This window comes from Podarcis vaucheri (assembly GCF_965113315.1).
Source record: "Podarcis vaucheri genome assembly, chromosome: 4".
In the NCBI taxonomy this organism is placed as follows: domain Eukaryota; kingdom Metazoa; phylum Chordata; class Lepidosauria; order Squamata; family Lacertidae; genus Podarcis; species Podarcis vaucheri.
In genome coordinates, this window is record NC_138762.1 from 11,367,827 (window position 1) to 11,391,538 (window position 23,712).

At 45.6% G+C, this 23,712-nt stretch overlaps 2 protein-coding genes across 4 annotated transcripts in view; both read right to left on the reverse strand.

The window, feature by feature from the left end:
* Positions 1-1,252: 1,252 nt before the first annotated feature.
* Positions 1,253-10,242, reverse strand: CLNS1A (chloride nucleotide-sensitive channel 1A). Of its 3 annotated transcripts, none has more exons than XM_082219570.1 (7): positions 10,012-10,242; positions 7,745-7,881; positions 6,756-6,878; positions 5,659-5,769; positions 5,094-5,267; positions 3,564-3,648; positions 1,253-1,849 (listed from the first exon to the last, which is right to left on the reverse strand). In XM_082219570.1, the coding sequence occupies exons 1-6, from the start codon at positions 10,128-10,130 to the stop codon at positions 3,581-3,583; spliced, it is 732 nt and encodes a 243-aa protein (XP_082075696.1). In that variant the 5' UTR covers positions 10,131-10,242; the 3' UTR covers positions 1,253-1,849; positions 3,564-3,580. The 3 variants fall into 3 exon arrangements, with proteins under 3 accessions (XP_082075696.1, XP_082075694.1, XP_082075695.1); XM_082219568.1 differs by having other exon boundaries at positions 6,756-6,881; positions 10,012-10,240; XM_082219569.1 differs by having other exon boundaries at positions 3,559-3,648; positions 6,756-6,881; positions 10,012-10,240.
* A 1,291-nt stretch (positions 10,243-11,533) lies between these two features.
* The window catches only part of RSF1 (remodeling and spacing factor 1), a 52,478-nt gene continuing 40,299 nt past the window's right edge, over positions 11,534-23,712 (reverse strand). The window contains exon 16 of the mRNA XM_082218985.1: positions 11,534-22,743. Coding sequence (XP_082075111.1) covers positions 22,178-22,743 — 566 coding nt within the window. The 3' untranslated portion in view covers positions 11,534-22,177. The remainder of the gene's footprint in view (positions 22,744-23,712) is intronic.

The window sequence follows — 23,712 nt, forward strand, 5'->3', positions numbered from 1 at the left end:
CCTTTTTTTTGAGCCTTTAAACATCACAGTATTAATTTCATAATTTAGAGCAAACTTCATAATCCTGTTTTCCTTCTTTCCAAATCAAAAGTGAATCTTATTTAGAAGGCATTTCTAACTACTGCTCCAGGAGAAACAGTGTTAAGAAACATTTTCTATGCAGTTCAAAAATGATCGCTCTGAAGTTGGGGAGCTCAACCATCATTATAGCTAAGTGAAACTTTAAAAAACAAACAAACGAAGAAACTGTTCCTAGTTCTTGGAACAGTGTCAAATCATGAGGAGAGACAGAGCCAATATGAAATGCAAGTAAGCTGTCAGAAACCAAGAGGACACTACTAACCAGAAGCCCTGTGCTGACATTTAAATTCTCATGCAGGTATTTTCCAACTTTTTCACTTTTAACCGAAATATGCATTTGGGAACCCACTTCTTACCATATATATGCCCGGTGGTGGTGCTCCTGTTGCTACCCGCTTGGGATCAGGCTGCGATCTTCTAGTCTAATGGATCCTGATCCTCCAACTGAAGACTAGTGTGTTAGGGAATTAAAATTGCCCCTCCCCAGGCCTGCCTGCCATTCAGTATGAGGAACTTCACATTTGCATATAGGCTAACTAGGATAGAGTCCAATATGTGTGAACTGTACACCACACAATTCAAGAAGTATAAATTAGGCAAATAGAGCTCCACGTTTGCAAGCCCCCAGGCAGATGTGTGCATCAGGAGGGCTAAATACAACGTAAGAGCAGCCTTGCTAGATCAGTGCAGTGGCCAATCTAGTCCAGCATCCTGTCCTCGCACTGGCCAACCAGGTGCCCCAAGGGGAAACCCGTATTCAGGATCTGAGTACAAGAACACTCTCTATTTGTGATTTGCAGCAGCTGGCGTTTAGAGGCACAGTGACTCTGCCAATGGAAGCAGAACCAAGTGTCATCTAGGAATTAGTCTAATCTACCACTACACCTTGTGGAAGCAAATTCGACAGTTCAGCTATGTGCTGTGTGAAGCAGTACTTCCTTTTGTCTGTGCTGCGTCTTCAAACATTCAGCTTCATTGGCTGGCTCCAAATTCCCCACACTGTGCATCATTTTATATACCTATATCGTGTCTGCTTGTCATCTTCTGCAGCAGCACAGAACCCTTGAGCCCAGGAAGACACATGAAGCACCAGAAAGGAGAACTAGCCAAACCTTGAATTTGAAAAAAAAGTTTCCTGTGACACAGAAAGAATGTACAAAAAGGTAGTCTGTAAGATACAAAAATTATATTTATTGAACCATTTTATTTATAACAAAAACGTAAGAAGTTTACCATCTGGGGGCAATACAGATGCCATCCCGACGCCAAACCGGGCCACTAAAACCATGAGAAAGCAAGAGCGTCCAATGGAATGAGCCAATCCCTTGCAGGGTTTTTACAATTTCTTTGTTTCTGCGGCCCCACCGTACCTCTTGCCTCTAGCTAAACCAAAGTTAACGCTCATGTCAGACATTGTCAGCTGTGGATAAACAGGCACAAAAATATGGGGGAAATTCTAGGACAATCTAGAATTCTGTTCTAAGTACAACTTTATTCTTTAATCTCTATCATTTCTGTAAAGGCTTTCCAGCAATAACCCATGATTAATCCCTCCTTTCAAACGCAAGGTATTATACTTTTCTCAAATTCTTAAGTTTTTTTTAAAAAGCCAGCCCCACAGTGTCAAATACTGTTTTATATCAGCACATCTATAAAAGCATTTACAGACCTAAATACCCATATTTAGGTCAATAATACCGAAAGGGCAATTCCTGATATAACATCTTCAAGCTTGGAGAGCCTGATCTGAAAATGCAGAGAGAAGAATCTGGAAAACAGACAAGACATGGATGGGTTCAGCAGTGGGAACTTCTTTTTGGTTTACAGAAAGAAGGAAGCATAGGACAGAGAGCAAAGCTGCTACAACACACCAGTGACCTCTTGGCATGGTTTTGAGCCAGAGCTGTTCTGGTGAGCACCGGAAAACCCACAATTATGTACAAAGAGAACTTAAATACTAGGCTATGTGATGGCCAGTGTTTATTTTTACGGGCTTTATAGACTTGGCAGGGAGTAGGAGGAGGACAAAAAGCAGTAACAAAGGTATATGGGTGTAACACAGGGTGGGGAAGACAATAGAACACAGCCGGAGTGGGAGAAACAATGCCATAAATGATATTTTATGAGTTGGCGTTAACGTATTTCACCACATAATCATCACCATCGCATAGTAGTCGCACCCAAAAATTATCTTTCATCGCATAATTGTCACATGGAACATGTGTATGTTGAAGTGTATCTGAAGAAGTGTGCATGCACACGAAAGCTCATACCAAGAACTAACTTAGTTGGTCTTTAAGGTGCTACTGGAAGGAATATTTTTATTTTGACTATGGCAGACCAACACGGCTACCTATCTACTACTGGAAACATGGAACATTGTGAGGCTCCGCTAGGACTCGGGCCCCCCTTCCTTTCCTCTTCCAGCCACAGGCATTCCTGCGCCCTTTGCAAACTTGGCTATGAGCTCTCAGGCTGTCTTGGCCTCTTCCCTGGGCTTGGCCAACTCACGGTGAACGGTCCGCCATTGCCATCAGGCACGGAGCAGTGCCATGGCTGCCTGATGCTGCTGCCGAGCCCAGTGCTGCCGACCCCACTTTGCAAGGCGCTTATGGGGTGGACCTTGTGGACCTGCGTCTGCCTGATGTTGCTGCCGGATGCTGGAAGCAGAAGTCGTCAGTCCCTCCACTCAGTGCTTGGCGGCAGCAACAGGCAGCCCTGGCTCAGCTAAGTGAATGGAGGCAGTGGCTGAGTAAGACCCCTTCCTCCATCTCCGCCCCAGCAGAACCTTTGTGCGCCTCCAAAGGATGCAGAGGGCACAAGGTCTGGGGCAGGACAGGAGCTGCTTGCACAGCCCCCAAACCCCTCTTGGAAAGTCAGCACTCTGACACGGGCTTCACATAATGGTGACACCCCACTTTTTGGAAAAGTGCACTTGGCATAAAATCTGTGGCAATTACGTGGTGAAATACAGTACTGTATATAAAAGTTTCACCTTCCTTGTTTTGTCCTCATACGTTTGTTATGAACCTCCCCATGAGATAGGCGAGGCAGAGAGACAACAAGTAGCCCAAGGTGAGCTTCATGGCACATTTTTGCTTTATTATGGTTTTTACTTTTGCACTGTAACCTGTGATAGTTTTGTGATAATGTGGGGTACACATCACCTAGATAAAACCAACAAACCATCCTCAGGGATCTAAATTCTGAGACCGGATAGCTCAGATACTGCACAGAGAGAATTAGCTCAAAAGTCACCATTCCCTTATTATGTAGCATTTAACACATGAAAAATTTTATTAGTTAAAAGGAGGTTTTTTAAAAATTAAGTCTGCTTTATATGCTGTTTGAGCATAGGGTGAACTGGTGGGGCGAAATCTAAGCAAGCTGGGTATTTTTCAGCAAGTTAATGAATTAGAAGGATCAGGAAAACCAAACTGCCTTATATGGAAGGGAGAGGAAATTAAGATGGCAAACCTTACAGCAGCCCACACCCTCCTCAGTGATCAACATCTGCGTCTTCAAACTGCCCAGCAACTGCTGGGGATGCATCCACCTCCATTCCATCTAGAAGCAAAGGAAGAAACGGACTGAAACCTTTGGAGACATGAAGGGAGGCTACCAAGCAACTAGTGTCCTCTGCTGCAAAGACAAGGCTGGCTTGAGCATCGTAAAATTGAAGAACCGGAAAGGATATTGTCCAAGCCTGCCCTCCACCACCTTGGCACAGCACCTGACCACAGATCAAAACAATCAATAAAAGCAAGAGAGAGGAGAAGCCACAAAGTACCTGCATAAGAGACTTCACTCCTCTAAAGCATGATCGGATCCAGTCCCCGGGAGCTCAAAGTAACCATTTCTTTATTTTAAAAACTTACAAAAATACTACAAACAAGCGAACATACCCAATCGGATAAAGAAAGTGCTTCGTGTCATTAAAAAAAGGAGATTCTTTGTAATACACCATAAATCTCACACACTACAGTGGCACCCCGCAAGACGAATGCCTCGCAAGACGGAAAACTCGCTAGACGAAAGAGTTTTCCGTTTTGGAGGTGCTTCGCAAAACGAATTTCCTATGGGCTTGCTTCGCAGGACGACAATGTCTTGTGAGTTCCTGCGGGTTTTTTTTCCTTCCCCCCTTTTTCTAAGCTGCTAAGCCGCTTATCAGCTGATCCGATAAGCCGATAAGCCGCTAATAGCGTTAATCCGTCAATGGGCTTGCTTCGCAAGACGAAAAACCGCTAGACGAAGAGAATCACAGAACGGATTCTTTTCGTCTTGCGAGGCACCACTGTATTGTCATGTCTTGACAGGATTACCTAAGAGTGTTTTTCCAAATAAGTCTGTGTGCGGGAGGATGAAGGATGAACAGGTGGGATTCAGACTCTGTGCTTTTAAAAATGCTAGCAAAGGCAGCCTGGGATGCAGCAAAACCTAAAGGCAGCCAGTCCTTTAACTGGAGCCGATACAGGCAACAGCCCCTCGACACGGCCATGGTGCACGGATAGCTTAGCCAACTCTGAGCTCAAGCCTCAACAAGCTCCTTTCAAATAAATAATAGTAATAATAATGATGATGATGTATTATTTATACCGCACCCATCTGGCTGGGCCACTCTGGGCAGCTTCCAACCGATTATTAAAAACACAATACAACATTAAACATTAAAAAAACTTCCCTAAACAGGGCTGCCTTCAGATGTCTTCTAAAAGTCAGATACTGTAGTTGTTCATTTCCTTGACATCTGATGGGAGGGCATTCCACAGGGCAGGTGCCACCACCGAGAAGGCCCTCTGCCTGGTTCCCTGTAACCTCACTTCTCACAGTGAGGGAACCACCAGAAGACCCTCGGCGCTGGACCGAGGCAAAATATGGCAAAATCCAACCCATTGGCTCCAATGTGGTTATAAGGAGCTTACTTTACCTTGTAATAATACCAGGCTGCAGGGAGAGGGAGAAGCTGCACGTCCAACTGAGCGTTCAGAGAGCAGCGGACGATTAAAACTCACCTTCAAAGTCTCTGATGGAATCTTCTGTCCGTACCCCAGCCATGTGGTACTGGGTGCTTATAGATTGTGCCAGCATGCCCTCCAGCCTCTCCAGGGTAGCCTGACCCTCAGCAGTTAAACGCGACAGACCTTCTTCGTAAGTGTAGAAGGATGGGATGTCACCTTGGCCAATTTCTGCAACAAACAAACAAAACCCAAATTGCTAGCTAACACGAGAACAGATAGGTGCATAAGATATAGCTGCCATTAATTTATCTTGGAGAAAAAAATCTTCCCAACAGCTACTTCAGTATTATAATTGATGCTAAGTGTCAAATGTCCAACTGTTTGCATTATGTATGCGTATTTACTGAAATTCCCATTCCTCGTGCTAAATTAGTTCTGCAACTGTTATAAACCACTTTGTGCTGTAGGGAGTCCAGCAGAATATAAGCCTCCTGGTTCAAAGCTAGTTTTGCCTAATTTTTCATCTTTGGAGGCACACAAAGCTGACCAAAATTGTGGTCTATTCTATGCCATTTGGACATTCTCTGAAAATTAAGGGAACCCACCACAGCCCTCTTACCGTGGGCTTCCACGTCGTATTCCTCACCCTCGTAATCGTTGTCAGAGTCTTCGTCTTCAGGATCAGGATGAAGGGCTTGGCATTCACACATGGCAGAGAACATGGCTTCCACTGGGGGAAAACACACACAGAGAGATATGCACAATTTGTTCACTGGCAATCAAATAAAATGGACATGGACGAATAAGAACATAAGAGCCCTGCTGGATCAGACCAATGGCCCACCTTTAAAGCCCTTCACGGCCTAGGACCCTCGTACCTACGGGACCGCCCCTCCTGGTATGCCCCACGGAGGACCTTAAGGTCCATAAATAGCAACACCCTAGAGGTCCCTAAGGCAGTCAGATTAGCCTCAACCAGAGCCAGGGCCTTTTCAACACTGGCTCCGGCCTTGTGAAACGCTCTGTCTCATGAGACCAGGGCCCTGCAGGATCTGATTTCTTTCCGAAGGGCCTGTAAGACAGAGTTGTTCCGCCTGGCCTTTGGCTTAGAATCTTTTCCCTTTCTCCTCCTGTGAAGAGGCTGCATCCTAATGTTTTAATGTTGTATTTTAATCTTGTTTTTAAAATTGTATTTTAATCAACATGTTTTTATTATTGGTTGTTAGCCACCCTGAGCTAACAGTCTTGGCTGGGGAGCGCGGGGTATAAATAAAAATTATTATTATCATCATCTTGTCCAACACCCTGTTCTCACAGTGGCCAACCACTGCCTCAGTGGGAAGCTCGTAAGCAGAACCTTGCAAGCACAAACAAAACAGAACAGCTAGCAAACAATCTGAAGGAACTACTCAAGATTCATTCAGCTGGCCGCACCCACAAGTCAACGGCGAATGTTATACGTAGCCCTCTGGCTGGATTAAGCTTCTGTTGAGATACTCCTGATAGGAGCAAGTTATGCTGGAATGAGGGATGGTGCTCACATCCACAGGAGCCACATTCCAACACTTGCTGTGCAGAGCAAGGTTGCCTCTGGAAATAAGCTGGTAATCCCAGGCCCTGTTCCACCATCTTGAATGCAGAGGCAATCCCACTTCACAACAGCAACCTGGGCACCATTATTCTAGCCATGGAAGCTGTGCCGTTCTTCCTACTTACAGGCTGATTTGTCGCTGGGTACAAATCTGAATTCTGAAATGGGCTCAAGATCATCATTGCTGCCATCCTCCTCCTCCTCCTCTTCCTCCTCTTTTTCTCCCATGCCATCTTCTTTTGATTCTTCTGCTAAGGAATTCAAACACAGTTGTGTTATCAAGTAATCTGAAATAATGCTAACTGAAAAATGATCCATATCATTTTAAACATTTGAAAGCAGTTCATCAGAGTATAAAGATCAGCTGCACAGGCATGGAAATTTGCACAGCCTACTTCTTTCTGCTGGTTACCATGAAGAACGTGGAACTATGAAATTCTTGACCAAGAACACTGGAAACATGATTTAGCAGCCCTGGGCTTGTGAGATTTCACAAGGCACTACGAACATGACAAGAACCATGAGGTCTAGAAACTTGTTGTTATAAAAAAATAGAAACTAATTCACCCCAGGAAACTGAATTCTGAAGCAAATGCCACACCCCATGCTAAGCATTCTCTACTTCTAAGCTGCAGGGTGGGAAGTGAGTGAATTTTCTAAGAGTTGTCATAACCACCGGAGGAGATACTATTGAACACTCACAAGGGGGGGGGGGATGTTGTCTTTCCTGGTTTATTTCCTCAAGTGTCCAGTGCTGCTTTAAAAAAAGATGAAGACCTTTTAACACTAAGCCAAGAAAAACCTGGAATAGCTGGATGCTTGTAAACAGCTTAGCAGTTTTACTACAATCAAGTGGTATATAGATTTTGATAATAAACTAATAAATGTTAAGGCCTATGCTACTTACTTTCCTTCCTTTTAGTTATATTTATCTGCCATCAAACTGGTTCCATGAAAGGAAGACATGGTGCCACTTTACTCTCACAACAAGCTTGCAAGGGAAGCTAGGCTGAAACCTCATGGCTTGCCCACGGCCACCCAGCGAACTTCATGATGCAGCAGAGATTTGAACCCAATGCCTCGGCCACTTCACTAGACCGTCTCTCTTCCGTACCTTCAAACTTTGCATTTACCATGACGTACAAATGCTCCCACGGATAGGCATTCAGATCCCTGGAGATGGCATGCAAGCTTATGATGGGATAGTCCAACGAGAACCCGAGGCCTGAAGTCTCTATCCATGACAGGCGGCTGGTGGAGGAAACCCAAAGAAAACGAAAGTAGTTTTAGTTATGTCACAGAGGAGCTCCATTCTTCTTCCAAGCCAGGTCCTTACTATGGACCACCAGTGTCCTAAGAGAATGAGGATTTAAGTAGGGGTGGGAAACCTCAGGCACGAGGGCCAAATCATCTCTCTCTCTGGCCCTTGGAGTTCTCCCCAGACCACACCCCACACTGCCTCCGCTTTGCCACCCAAGTCTTCTTGCTGTCAGGACTGAGTCCTTGAACTCTGATAAGGTCTATTCCTTGTCAGGGTGGAGGACAAAGGGATGTGTAAGATATCGTTGCTGCCCAATCACAGCTGTCCTAAAATCCTGGATTTCTCCATTGTCCCATACGAGCAGCTCCCACCTGGGTGCAGATGGGAGGGCTTAAACTTAGGGAATCAGAAGTCAGGCAGATGTTCAAAGTCCTGAAATTCATTCTACTGCAGATTGGGGGCAGCCGAACTATAAAATGTTGAAAGTGTTAGTGAAGGAAAAAGGTCACAGCATGTGTCTGACAGTTTATGGTATCCTGGTTAATAAACCTACCCCATACAGTGGTACCTCTGGTTACGTACTTAATTCGTTCCGGAGGTCCATACTTAACCTGAAACTGTTCTTAACCTGAAGACCACTTTAGCTAATGGGGCTTTCTCCTGCTGCCGCGCCGCCAGAGCACGATTTCTGTTCTCATCCTGAAGCAAAGTTCTTAACCCGAGGTACTATTTCTGGGTTAGCGGAGTCTGTAACCTGACATGTATGTAACCCGAGGCACCACTGTACTATTCCCTTTCCCATACACTAGCAATGAACACTCAGGTTCAGAGATGACGCCCACAGCCATCCCAAAAGACCACAACAGGTAAAGGTTTAAGGAGGATAGGATGAAGACATTCTGTTGCACACCCCCAGCTGCTGTCTCTTAACACTGGTAATATCTCAGCTGAACTGGCTGGGGCTGATGGGAGCTTCTAGAGGGCACCAGGTTGGGTAAGGTGAAAATAGCAGTATTCATTAGGTTCCAAAGCTATTGCCCACCCAAACCCCAACAGGAACAAACTTAATTTTGTGTCAGCCAAGGATGCTGCATCAAGTACCCCAGACCATGTATGCCCTGCAGTCTAGCATCCAATATTCCCCAACCAGCCTCCCTGGACCTAGCAAATCCTAGGCATGGGTATCAGGATATTTTTAACTCTGCACCATTACTGAAGGATTAGCCCTACTGGACCAAACCAAAAGTCTAGGTGGGGAACTAGAAGATTCAAAACCGAGGCGTGAAGGGCACTCATCTCTTATTGTTTGTGTCTCATTTTCTGGTATATATTGTCCAGCTATTTTGAACCCTTTCCCTCCACACGGTGTGTTTCCAAAAACCATTGTTTGTAATAGATGTTTTGTATTTATATATAATTCTATTTCTATTAACGTCTACCTGCTTGTGGCATTATTACTGTTGCTCCCCCACTTTTTTTAGCTGTTCTTATTTACGTCTGTAAGCAGCACTGACTCCCCGTCAGGGGAAAAAGCGAGGTATAAAGAACCACATGCATAGAGAGCCAGTGTGGTGTAGTGGTTAAGAGTGGTAGTCTCGTAATCTGGTGAACCGGGTTCGCTTCCCCGCTCCTCCACATGCAGCTGCTGGGTGATCTTGGGCTAGTCACACTTCTCTGAAGTCTCTCAGCCCCACTCACCCCACAGAGTGTTTGTTGTGGGGGAGGAAGGGAAAGGAGATTGTTAGCTGCTTTGAGACTCCTTAAAGGGAGTGAAAGGTGGGATATCAAATCCAAATCCATTAATCGCAACGATATTCCTACATGTAAGCAAGAAAGAGTGCATTTGGTCCACGATCCCGGGCCAGCTAAATCCAGGAAGGCTCCCCCGCCAAAAAAAACCAAACAATCCCAGAGCATGAAAGCTCTCCCATGGCTTGCCCCTCACGGCAGGGCCTCGAAGGTAGACTGTTTCTGAGCGGGGAGCCTCCGTCAAGAATAACGGGCCTCTCTCGTCCGCCCCCGTGAATTTCTCCAGCCGCCTTTCTCTGTTACCCCCGCGCCCTGTGGCAGGGAGTTCCGCAGGCGAAGCCCCTGAAGCCTCCTCGCAGAGGCCCTCTCACCTCTCGGCGATGTAGAGGCTCCCGGTGCCCAGGCCTCGTCCCCCCAGCACGGCCTCCGTGTCGGGCTGCCGAAGCCGGACCCCCTCGGTAGGCGCCGCGAGAGGCTGCAGGAAGCTCATGGCAACGGCGGCGGCGGCGTCAGGGCGGAGATCCTCCCGGCGCCTCTTCGCGCTTACCGCGTCTAGAAAGCGAAGGGGGGAAGGGGGAAGCAACGAAACAGGAAGCGCGCGCGCACAGATGCCCCCGAGCCGACCCGGAAACACTCTCAACCGCCCCGTCGCCATAGAGACGCGGAGCGCCGCCTCTGCGTCTCTATGGTTGCCGTCACGTGACCGTCCCCGCTCGCCTCACGCGGGGAGGAGGCGGCGGACGCCATGTTGGAATCCAATAAACACCTCAGAAAAAAATATTTTTAAAAGGCGGATAAATAAACCACACAGTGACGAAAGGGGGGGAAGGCCCGTCCCCATTTGCCTCGCGTCGATGCTTAAGGGACTGGCCGCCCTCCCAGGCTGAGAACTGAGGGAAGGCCGCACCTGGGCGGGGCCTCCCGGGAGCGGCGTTGGACTCTGTGACTCCCGTCATCCTCAGCGAGCGCGGCCGGCCGCCAGGGATGACGGGAACTGTAGTCCCGCCGCCCTGAAGCCGGCATTCCCCAAACGGCCCTCCAGGTGTTTTGGGACCACAGCTCCCATCATCCCTAGCTAAAAGGACCAGTGGTCAAGGATGATGGGACTTGTAGTCTCAAAACATCTGGAGGGCCGAGTTTGGGGATACCTGGCCTGAAGGGTTATGGCCACTGGGAATTGCAGAGGCCGAATTGTTTGGGGTCAATGCCAAGTTATTTTGTGGGAAGGGTGCATGCGCTGCCTGCTGCAAACCAACCTTGAGGTGTAGGGCAGTTTGGGGTTGCAGGTAACACAGGGGCTCAAGGAAGCTGGGCTTTTCGAAAGCCAATTCAAGGCACAGGACACCCCAGTATAAGTTGCAACAAAACAAAATATAAAATAGACATCCCTGCCAACACTTCTTGGGACCTAATCTAGACCTCTCCTACATTACCAGTTCTCTCTCTTTTTAAAGAAAATAGTATTCATTTCAGGTTCTCACACTTCCTACTGCAGCTAAATTAAAATTGGGTAAAACTGCAGCACCTCCACCTGACTTACAAATGGTCAATGATAATAATAAAACATTTTTTAAAACTTCCTTCAGCAGGGTTGCCTTCAATAAACAAACACTGGTTTATATAACTTTAAAATCCACTGGAAGCCCCCCAACGCTCACCTGGATCTCTCCACATTTTAGTTCTTACCTACACATCACATCCTTTTACATTTCCTTTTTTTGATGTCTTTCTGTTGATCTCTGTTCAGCTCTCTTGATTTTGATTTTCAAAAGCCATCTATCAATCTGTCCGTCTGGAGTAAAATTAGTGAATCTCATTTAACGGTTATTCTCGTGGTACCTGCCATCTTCCACGATGCCATGAAAGTCTCTCACACTTTCTCTGTACGTCAACTTATTTAAATGGTTTTTTTTATTATGACAATTTACATGTCATATTTATATGAAAGAAATGACAGTAGATATTATAAACAAAACAAAAAAAAAACATTATGAAAGAAAAAAAAGTTACACAATTAGGCCTCCGAGCTAGAAAAAGGCTGCAGGCCCGGCTTATACACAAAGAGCTCTGACCAGACCGTAGTGAGACGACATTGAACATTTCAATAACAAAAATATTGGCACCAGCCGTAACATTTTTTTTTAAACTTCATTTACAAGGAATACAGTATTTAAACAGTCATGTACTGCAAAGCTAAAAACACCAGCTGTTAGTCAACTGCAGTTAACCACTTTTGAGCGTTGAGGGCACGGGGAACTCTCCATTTCAAGTTAAGTTTTCCATGCAAGTGAGTTTACTGGGGTTTTGTTTTTTTGGGGGAGAGAGGGGGGAGTTGGAAACGGAAAGAGGAAAGAGAGAAAGCAACCCAGGATTTATGTACAACAATGAAGACACTTCCAGTTCTTTCCCCAAGGTATTCACTTCCCCCTCTAAATGGCCACTTCAAATGCAACAATCTTTAAAGGGACAAAAAGCATGGAAATGATCTTCGCAAGGGAAAATACATGGGCACCATCACTTCTCAAGCGCACAGCTGATTCTGCCAATAATGCACTGGGCTGGAAAATGCGCTTCCTGATCTGTCTTCTCAGACCAAACAAAGAGGCCTCAACTTCTGCAGCAACTATGCAAGCTTGTCGTGAAGCAGCCTTAAAATGCACAGGCCACACATAAAACCCCCAGTGTCCTTTCAAAATGCAAGCAATTCATGATTTTTCTTTTTTTTCCCCTACTTTTTTTGTTTTAGCAGAGACTGGCCAAAGCAGGTCCCTCCCTCCCACCACCACAAATTTACCAATATAACTTTTATAGTGAATGGGGTGTGGGAAGGAAAAAGGTTAAAGGTGAGAAAATTCTGGCCATGCTCTCTGCTCCCAAAGGATGCCGTCTCCATTGCTCAGCTTCAGTGCAGCTCTGCTAAATTAAGGGAGACATCAGAGAGGAGCCTTGGCAGATTGCATTTAACCCAAGATGTAAGCATTTGGGCTGGGCGGGTGCAAAGAAGAAAGAGGCTCCGATTCAATGGCGAAGGCCAAGATTGAGAAAGCTCCAATTTTAAAATACAATGAAACGGCCCTACGCTAGAAAATTACTTTGCCAGGCTGATCAGTGCACACATGGCTCCAAGCCAGACCTGTGAGCTGCACCACCCCACACACCTTGTAACTTTTGCAGAAGCCCAATCGGTACAAGTCCTCAAAAGAAGAGAAGGGGCTGCATAAATTGAACCTCCTCCACTGTACAAAGGGGCACACGCCTTTCCCCACAAGGAAAAGGTGCAGGCATGGGAAGTATGAGACGCCGTCCCCTGGGGGTACAGACAGAGCACAAATAATATAGAGTAGTTTTGCAAGACTTGTCTGAAAAACGTCACCTAGTTTTTAATTTTATTTCCCGCCCCCAAAATAAAGAATATTGAAACAGCAGTTCACTAGCGCAATAATGGGGAACTGGTGGCCCCGCAGAGACAACTAGACTACAGCTCCCATAATCCTTGACCACTGGCCATGCTGGCTGAAAAACAAAGATGGGAATTTGTGTCCAACAAGATGTTCTCCACCCCTGGCCTAGCAGATATCTGCACAAGATCTACTGAACCGTGTACAAGACAATGAGCAGCAGGCAAAAGCTATGCCACCAACCAGCCACCTTTTGCCTGACGTGGCTTTTCCTCATGGAACAAAGAGGCAAATTTCTGTAGAGAAGCGCTAAGAAACTGGCCGACGGCTCGCTGCCCACCCCCTGAAACAAAAGTCGTATCTATGCAAGGGAAAGATGCAACGCTTTAATTGACGTTGCATTACATGCCGGGCAAGATTTGCAAAGTTTGTGTACAATAGCAAAAGGGGGAACAAAAAAAGGCAGAGCATTTCTATGAGGGCTTGGCTTTGCTATCATGTCAAAACTTTAGTCCTGGTTAGGAAGACAAGTATCTGCCTCTCACTGTTACACGACAAACCAACAGCAAAGGCTTACTGTCCCCTGTCTAAGGGAGAAACTTCACTCCCTTAGAACAAATTGGTGGTGATGTTAGTCTGCCAAAGTGTGCCAGAGTGAGGCCCCACCAATGCTGCCTCACTGCCCATATGTACCCAATAACCTTGCTGGGGGAAAGGATCCACAAAAATGCATGCAATTGTCTTATGGTAACAGAGAATGAAATGTTAAGCTACAGACGGGGACGCTGCCATTTGAGAACTAAAATCAGTCTGCAAGATGCATCGCTTCCTCTCCTCTGTGAAACTTGACAACGCAGGAAGCGCGATCAAGTACAAGCAAACACGTACACACGCGGGCAAAGGCACGCAGGCAGAACCCAGCTCATGGTATATACCTGAATTCACCCAGGGAGCCAAACACCTGCTATTCTGTGCAGGATATCCTTGCAGGTACGTGTTACCTGTGTTCCTAGCTTGATCTCTCTCGGGAATTTTGCATTTCGTCACCGCTGCTGAAGTCCCTGGAGGAGCCGACAAAACAGCACAGGCTCCCCTACCATGACTGGGCACTGACTTAAATGAAATGGCTCACTGGTTGATTATACTGGGCTGGGTGAGGAGAGGAGAGGAGAGGGAGACTGCGGACAGAAGGAGTGCAGGATCACGAAACTTGATGTAAGGGTTACGGACTGACCAAATAATATTTCAGCAGATCTTGACTGTCAAGATAGAACGTAATTCCAGACAAGATGATTTCATTTTTGTAAAAGGTGAACTTAAATTCTAGGAACAGGAGGAAGAATGGGAACATTGGGCAAGTGCACAAATCTGGGCAACACCTACGCAAGCATGGGGAAATATTTCTCTGGCTGTAACTAAGAAGGGTTATAAAAATTAATTCTTACTCACAATGCTGGGCAGTGTGGGTGGGAGAGAGAGACGCACACACTTAAATCCTTGACCGTTTCTGTTCTGACTGCATCAACAACAGCAACATATATATAGCAGACAAAACAACAAGTTTCTGGCTAGGAAATGCAGGTTTGCTGTTTAATATAGGGCAATGGTAGTGTTGCTAAAGGCCCCCTCGCCACAGTACATGAACAAAACCCGTTATCCCAACAGCAGTTGCTCAAAAGAGAGAAATTTCCATCTAACAAGTAAGAAAACCCGTGTAGAATCCCCCAGAATTGCTAGCTTGGATTTCGCGAATCAAGGAACTGCTAAAATCTTCTCCTGTTGCACAGCTTTAATTAGGCCTTTAAATCTTTCACATGCACACGGCATTGCCGAAATCCCAATCCTCGTCGTCTGCTCTGCTTCTCTGCACCGAAAGCCCTGTTTCAATGGTATGCAATTAATGAAACATTCCAAACAGTGCTATTTTAAAGGCAGCTATTTACTGGCTATTCTGTTTGGAGGGCTGACATAATCAAGCCAAGCGAAAGTTCAATGCGATAGTTACATCCGTCCTGAGCACTCCCCTGTTGAAATCGAAAGAGGATATAGTATGCCATTTATGCTGGATAGGTCGCAAAGTTTCAAGGTGGGGGAAGGAAGGAAGGAAGGAAGGAAGGAAGGAAGGAAGGAAGGAAGGAAGGAAAAGAAAGAAAGAAAGAAAGAAAGAAAGAAAGAAAGAAAGAAAGAAAGAAAGAAAGAAAGAAAGAAAGAAAGAAAGAAAACAACTACCACTACTGTACTACTACCAGGGGCGTGATATACCTAACAAACGGTGTCAGCAGAAACCCTGCAAAAGGGTTTCTTGCTTGCACAATGGGGCTTTCCATTCTCTTCCCAAATTGTTTTGGTGGGTCAGGAGAACCCCTAGAGGAGGGAATTGTTCCACTTGGCAAGCTGATATGCTTGTGCAGATGGAAGATTCATCATAGAGCGACACCCACCCTAGATTTCCAAAGGCAAAAGCAGGGCAAGCGTTCAAACCAGCGATCTTCCACCCCCAATCAGAAGCACAGGGAGGGTCGTTCCATTATTACTCCCATAGAGGCAGACATTTCCCACCACACAATACTAAATTAGTTTATTAAAGGCATCCAATTGTCAGGATGCCTTTAACACACTGAGGACTGGTGGAGGGGAGACTCAGATCCTTTAAAAGGTTTTTAAATCAGCCGCATAGATTTAGAAGTCAAGAGATGTTCTGAAATTATGCAGCATTAATTAAGCTGGCAGAATTCTGGACTGCACCACTGCAGACTGCATGCAATGGGTAAGAGTTCAGAGTGTTCCTTCATCCTAAAAACAAAAACGTGCAGGTATGCACATTTACTTTGCAGAGGGTGCTTGTTATGTAGGAAAACCTTTAAAAATCATCTCGCTTGCATGCCGTCTCTCAAGTGGTACAAGTCCAGGTTTCTGTCACCTCCTTCTGCATCACTTTAGGGACGGGCCCAAGCCACATTTCCTTTGGGAAGCTTCCTTCAATGTTTAAAGGTGACTGATTAAACTCTGCTTGCTTCATAGTAGCAGAGCTGTACCCCAGACATGATTTTTAAAGGGGGGGGGGGAATCAAAACATCCATTTCTAGGTTTTTACAAGAAACCATGGCTAAGCATTGAAACCCCACTGACACCTGAACATGTATTCAGTCAAATGTGCACACACACAGATATTAAAACTGTGACACAGGCGTACAACAATTTAAAAGACACATATATAGTACCTGAAAAATCACACACACTGCAGATTTCTCATGTTCAGTTTAACAATACGGTTTGCAGGGCAACACTTTATGCAGGGTAGAAATATGACATGCCCATTGTTTGGTAACATTCATATTTCTAGCTGGGAGGCAGGGAAAAGCCCTTTAACATCTGGATCAGTGGCTTCCGTTTAATCGGGGCTGTGTGTCTGCTACCCTTTCTGATGTGTGCGCACATCTGTATGTGTAGATATATCTGTATAAACACACACCCCCAAGCATAGAGTCATCCCCATTTTAAAGTCTCAGAAGCATTTCCCAAGCCGAACACCTGCACACCACGCATTTGAATACGCAGTACCATGGGCCTTGCAACAAGTCTGCCACCATCACAAGGCTAGAATATTATTTCTGCCAGGCATTCCCAAACAAATCCCAGTCAATGGATATAACAGCATTCAATGGGCCAGCATTCAATGGGCAGCGATTCAACGCTGAGACACACACACCAAGCTCCCTGGCCTTTGCAAACCTCTGCTTCCTCCTTCCACTGCCGTGCTTACGTTTGCAAAACAAAACGTATTTATGGTTCCATGATTACAAGTGGGAATGGCTCCATCATTTACATTGTGCATTAGATCAAACAGGACTTGGGATACTGGTTCAGCAAGCAATGATCTGGGGGCAACAGGTTTAAGGGGCTGGAATTGGGGCTCCCTACCATTCTCTCTTCAGCCCCCCCCCGGGCCTTATGTACTACAGGTTCAGTCTAGTCAAGGAGAAGGGATAAAACTGGGATGGAAACTGCGAGTGCAGAATAGAGAAAGCTTATGGTGCTGGACATGCCCCCTGCATGTCTCCACGGAGGAAGTGAGATTGCACACTAATTTGGGAGGGAGGTACGTCCACCCAAACGTAAAAACGAGCCCACAAACGGCCAGGTGAAAAGGCAAACCTTAAAGGGAGACCATCAAAATCTGCTCAACAAGCTACAGAACTTAATGCGTGTGGCATAATGATAAACACTGAAGAGCTTTCCAAACATTTTGAATCCTCTGGTCTCTTCCCAAAGGGAAGCATAAATTTAGGAGTTTAAGAAGGGTTTCAATCAATATATTGGGAGAAATTTCCCATTCTTGCTTTGCACATCCCGTTGAAAAGGTAAATGAAACAGATCTTAAATCGATAATGATTAGTTACCAGTAAGTTATTCTGTAATCCTATGTACACTGATTTGTGATTAAGTCCCACTTTAACTCAGTGGAACTCGCTTCCAAGAAAACATGCACACGTACGGGATATGTGCATCCCTGTCAATTCGAAGTGAATTTATTTGTGAGGAAATATTTCTGATCTTCAGTTTGGGTGGGGGACGACACTACTAGGACTGCCTTTTCCAAATTCAACTAGAATGAACCACTTCCTAAAGAATTAGCAAAACATACGAAGGGCACGTATAACATTACTGTTAACACAGTTAACACACACATCTGTGCATAGCGAATAGTGTTAATGCAACACAGTAACACAAAATATCACCTTAAAAAAGTAGCAGGACTTGCCTTTCAAATTACTGGCCTTCCAGTGACCATTGTTACTTGAATGATTAATTCTTTTAAAAAAACAATGAACCAGACTTTGGACAAATATGCCTTTAAGATCTGTATTTCAGCTTTTCACACTAAGTTGGAGAGATAACTTGGATAACCGTTCGTCCACCAATGGCAGTCCAAGAAACGAAACTTAGCCAAGATAAAATTACAAAAAGCTTAAGAAGGTGACCTTCCTAGCATCTTAGGGAACGCAACCCTGCAGCCACGCACCATTTGCCAGCCACATTAGTCACTATAAAAATGTTTACCTTTGTTGGTGTGGAAGTCAAATGAGTATTTTACTGTACCCTCTTTGCTACACAAAGATCCATGGGGCTTGCTCTCTGGCCCTCTTACTGAAAACTCACGTTGCTGCAGAACCCACCTTGAGAAGAAGCAGCCCTTTTCAACAGTTTCTCGTTGGCTTCCTCTCTTCAAATTCTGCGCCTTTCTACGGTTCAATCTATGTCCATGGGGCGTCATTCATTCTCAATTCACTGCTTGCCTCAAGAGGGCTGATCAAGTCTTCCAACAGCGCAGCTGCGTGGAAAGAGAGAGGCCGTCTTCTACTCAAAAGCCATGAGTACGCTCTGACAACCGGACGAGGCCAGGCAACAGAAAAGACTATTCAACCAGCAGACCTATCAAAACTGATGGGCCCAAGTTAGTCATGTTCACTCATTTCAATGGGTCTACTCCAAGTAAAACTCAACTGCCATCCTATGACTCCAGCCGAGAGCTGTTCCCTTAAACGAGACAGATGGGGAGGGGAGTTGTCACTTTGCTTTTTGCAAGAATCTGAAAAATGGGGACAAAAATGGGGACAAGCCCATGCTCTGATTGGCTCAAAGAAGACCAAGTCTACTTGGTCCTGATTTTCACTGGAGGGCATCAGATGCAAGTCAATGCGATCACCAAGATTAGCTCTAGCACTTTATGCTAGAATAACTTCCTAAATTAACAGCCAACAAGCAGAAGTCCTTTTCAAGAGACTCCACCAGAATTTATTTGTGCATGAAGCATCAAATGGGCCTTATACAACACAAACAGTACATATCCAACCCTCTCCTTTCTTCCAGGGCAATTCTACTGTCCTACTTGCAAGCCCTCTGCATGCCTTTCTAGTTTGATACCTCCAACTATTGCCAACATCAGAAGCACTAACACTGCAAACTTAAATCAATAACTGATGCTCTTGCTTCCAGGGGTTCCTGGTGGAGTTCTGAACAATTCTCTCAAACACAACTCCTGAAGTTCATTCGGCAAAGCCATCACAAGCCAAGCTTTCAGCTAGTTCCCTTCGTCCTATTTGACTGCTAAACAGCTCAAAGTTGCCTCTATGCCACAAATGTCCATTACACATTACTGGCCAAGCACTTAATACCCACCAGGGCTGGAGAGGTGATGGTGCCAAGCGCCCAAATGATGCCTCTGGCTTGGTTAGACGAGAACTAGAGAACCACAGTGCAAGTATAAGATGAAGGAGCTCCTTGAGGAGGCTTCTGTTTTCAAGACGTTGCAGGTACACACATGACACTCTTAAAGGTCAGTGAAAAATGCAATTTAGGAGGGATAGCAGGAGTCCTTTTCTGAGAAAAGACACATGTGCAATTGGGAATGGGTAGACCAGGGCTTCATCCTGCCCCCACAGACTTCTGAGATGGCCCTGGGGTCAAGTACCCTTGTGCACCTCTGAAGTTTTATCCTGCAAAAAAAGGGAATCCAATATTCTTTTTCCTACTCCCCAGTGTGAACAGTTACAAATGATCTTCCAGAGACGTCTCCTTACATAATGTCCTCACTCCTAATAGCAAGGCAAACGGCAGGCAACTGGGAGTGAGGAGAGGAGATCTCACATAGCCAGTTCACACTAGTGAAAAAGGAGGTTCAAGCTACCCTCTGCCTGCATCTTGAGTCATGTTTGAGCCAGTCAACGGGCAGTTAAATGCTGGTGATCTTCCCAGCCATCATCTAGAGTTCCAAGATATGGCATCTAAAAATTTAATCGCCAACCAGAACTGGGAATGTACATTTTGCTTTTTCTGAGTGCGGGTACAGAGTATTTGCTTGCTTCTTGGGAACAAGACGATTTCAAGGCCCTGCATCTTCTAAAATTATTTTAAAAAACAATAATACATGAAATTGCATTAGCTGAGGAATTTTAACGACCGTGGGCTGCTCCGCTGCAAACCCAGAGAGCGAAAAGGTGCTGTGCTCAAGCAGAAGGAAACGACGATGGACCAGTTTAAAGAACGATTTCAGCGTTTGTGCGGCTTTTTAACTTTATTCTCTTATTCAAATAGATGGCTGCTAACAAAGTAATGCGATACAACCTGGGAGGCTTTGCTTTGTTAACTACATAAAACACCGCTTGGGGAAGCTAGTATTTTTCTTTTAAGGTCCGAGGGCTCTAGAATTCTAAAGGTGGTAGATACACATTGCTAGAATACAATTGGTGGAGTGGCTACCATGTACAGAGAGCGGATATCAGGAGCAGGGGGAGGGGAGAGACAAGAGAGAACCAAGGATGAATTAAAGGCCATAAAAAAAATAAAATTGGGGATGCCAAGGTTTTCGTGCGAGGTATTTTACACAGGCCTAATGCCACGGTTAAAATCACAATGGAACAGACAAACAAACAACACGGAAGTGCTCATCTACAGACGAACGCCTAAAAAAAAAATTCAAGACAGGCAAGGGGAGCTGTCAACTCAATGCCCACAGCAAGACTGGTGCAGCCATTGCCAGCAATGGACCCAGCACCAGAATAAAGTACAAAACCCTGCTTTGAGGGGCAGGAGGGGGGAAAAAACCAGAGTAAAATGGCCATTTTGGATTTCAAAGCTTTGCAGAGTATTCTTCCAACCACCTGTGTGAAAAATCGTGTAGAAAGAAAAAGAAGCACAAGACAAGGGAACAGAAGAGAGCCTGAAACACACCTGAAAGAATGAAGTGGCAAACACCGTGGCCAGCCGTATTCTTGTTTGACTGGCTATAAAATGGGCAGAGAAACCTCTTCTTGAAGAGCAGGCACTCACACCCAGAGTTATGTTGCTCAAGTTCCAACGGCAGGAGTTTCTTGCAGGGAAGGGGGGGGTCTATGCATTTCCCCCAGAAATGTCCTGCTTTAGAAATCAGTTGGTCACACGGCAACTATTAAAATGCATATTAAAAACACGAAGGAGCCTATAGGCCAGTTAACTACTGTCAAAATCTGCTAGAACATCCAGACGGATAAGTAAAATTAATCTTACACACACACACACACAGCCTCCCAGAAGGAAAACTGCTTCATTTGCGTACTTCAATTTGAAGTAGATACTAAGAGCACAGAAAGGGTTTTTAAAAGCGGCCAGTTATCTCTTTACAGGAGCCCCGTCATCTGTTCACAGCAAAAACTACATCTCCTCCCAAGAGGTTATCCTACGCGGAGACCATCAGGCAGATTTAACACATTAAAAAGAAGAGCCTCATTATCAACTCACTGCTAGCATGGCTCCAAATTGTCAAAAGCTCGTTATATAGCTTTACACTTTTTACTGTACAAAACACTTTAAAAAGTTAAATTATGATGGGTTGGGGAAGCTTTGAATCAAATGATTTTATGTGAGAGCTTTTTCTTCCTCTCTCTCTCTCTCTCTCTCCAAGGTTGCTTTTCGGGAAAGTGATTTACTAAAAGGAACTATGGCAAGTTAACCCACAAGTCACAAAATGCAACAGTAAAGATTCCCCCCCCCTTAAAACTGCATGTTAAATTGTAATCTAAGTTGTGAACATTTAAATAGAATATATATCTCCTATGAAAAAGTTTGAGTACAAGTGCTTCTGTACCCCCGACAGGCCCCCCCCCGGCTCCCCCCCCTCCATCCCACCACAGTTCAGATTTTGGGCCCTGACCAACTTGGAATGCTTTCTTTCAGCCTCCCTGCCCCCTGTCCCCCCCCCCCCAATTTGTGTGCACTCAGGAAATATAAAGTCAAAAATATACAAATCTCTCATTTACTACAAGGTCTGCATGTGGATGAAGTTAACCTGGACTGCGGGAGTGGGTGAAAGGTGGAGGAGGCAGCAAATCAGAATAGGGAAATTATAGTAATTATCATTTCCACCACAAAAAAAGGGGGGAGAGAGAGTTCCGAGAAAACGACGACTGGTCACTTTACCGGGGGTTGAAGGGGGTGGGATGGAGAGAGAAAAAATAACCCCGAACTGCAGGACTGGTGAAATTTTTGACTGCTAAAAAGTGATACTGTAGTGGAGAGTTTTCTAGGAAAAATAAAACACCTTTTAATAACTGGCCCACTGGTATGAGCTACCGTGGAATAAATTAGCACAAAAATGGAAGTCTTACAACTGTTCACTGTTACAGACGTAATCAACAAGGTCAGTCACTCGCAAAAGTTCGTCCTCGTCTTCTTCTGGTCCTCCTGCCTCCTGGCCGCCACTCGTCCCGTTGGGTGCCAAGCTGGCACTGGCTGTGCTGTCCTTGGGGGCGGGAGCTTTCTCGCTGGGCTTGCCAATCAAGTTCTCGATGGTTTTCCCAGGACTCTGTCCGTTGGTGGACGGCAAGTCCACCAGGCTGTAGTCCAACGGGCTTTCGACCTTCCCGACGTTATCAAAGTCATCCTCGTCGTCGCTTTCTATCCGGTAGGGCTTCTTGGTGACGTCTTGCGGGCCGTGGGCTGCCGAAGGCCTGGCGGCAGGCGCAGGCTTGCTTGCCTCCTCGCTGGCGCTGCTGCAGTTGTCGTCGTCGTCTGTCTCGATGCGATTCGGCCGCTTCCGGACGGGCCGCTCCTCCTTGTCCCCGTCCTCGTCCTCCGAGTACTCGTCCGTGCTGCGGCTGCGCTTCCGAAGGGATCTCTTTGACACCTGGGTGGGTTTATCGTCTTCAGAGTTCTTAGACACGTAGCTCTCTGGAACAAGCATCAGACTTAAAGCCGTTAGCAAAATCTGAAGGCATGCAACAGCTATCATCGCTCTCCTGTGTTTACACAGAAAGCTCCGCATGCAAGCTGCTTGAACCGGAAGGAGGAGGGCTTCCACCAGAAAATAAAAACTGCAACACAGAAGACTGGTGGGCACCTATCAATGGTGCAGTATAATAGTTAAACCACCCTCCATGTGTTTTCATGGCATCCATACAATGGGGGAGCGCTCGTACTTTTATCATACATCATCCCATGCCCCTTTCCCTCAAAACCTGCCCCCAAATCTCCCTTCCGTAGCTCTCTCAAATCTCCTTTAGAAATGAGACTCAATACATTAGTTATTTACAAAGGCAGTGTTTGGTATGAATATGTAGGATCGACCAATCCACGGTTTCAGTGCTGGCTGCAGCTGATGGGAGCTGTAGCCCAAAACATCGGCTAGAGACTTCACTAGTTCTGAATCTTTGCTATACAGTGGTACCTCAGGTTACATACACTTCAGGTTACGCACTCTGCTAACCCAGAAATAGTGCTTCAGGTTAAGAACTTTGCTTCAGGATGAGAACAGAAATCGTGCTCTGGCGGCGCAGCAGCAGCAGGAGGCCCCATTAGCTAAAGTTAAGAACAGTTTCGGGTTAAGTACAGACCTCTGGAACGAATTAAGTACTTAACCCGAGGTACCACTGTACATTCATTATTTACAAAGGCGGTGTTTAATATGAATACTAGTTCTGAATCTTTGCTATACTCAAAAGTTCAAAACTCTTAAGCTCTTCCTTCTTAAAGGCTTTACACTTCTGAAGGGCCCACATCAAACACCTGGATCAATATTTTGGCTACTAAGGCCACATGAAAACACGACCCTAAGCTTGCTTATTCAGAAGGAAGCCCTTCTGAAGAATCCCCCAAGCGCCGTTTCTCCCCATAGGAGCCAACCCAGACCCTGAGATCACC

Bases quoted from the DNA above. Each gene is read 5' to 3' on its own strand.
- CLNS1A (XM_082219568.1), bottom strand. From the start codon at position 10,130: ATGAGCTTCCTGCAGCCTCTCGCGGCGCCTACCGAGGGGGTCCGGCTT. The intron at 6,882-7,744 runs GTACGGAAGAGA...TGAATTCCTTAG, and splicing joins GGTAAATGCAAAGTTTGAAG to CAGAAGAATCAAAAGAAGAT. The intron at 5,770-6,755 runs GTAAGTAGGAAG...GTTTTCCCCCAG, and splicing joins ACCCAGCGACAAATCAGCCT to TGGAAGCCATGTTCTCTGCC.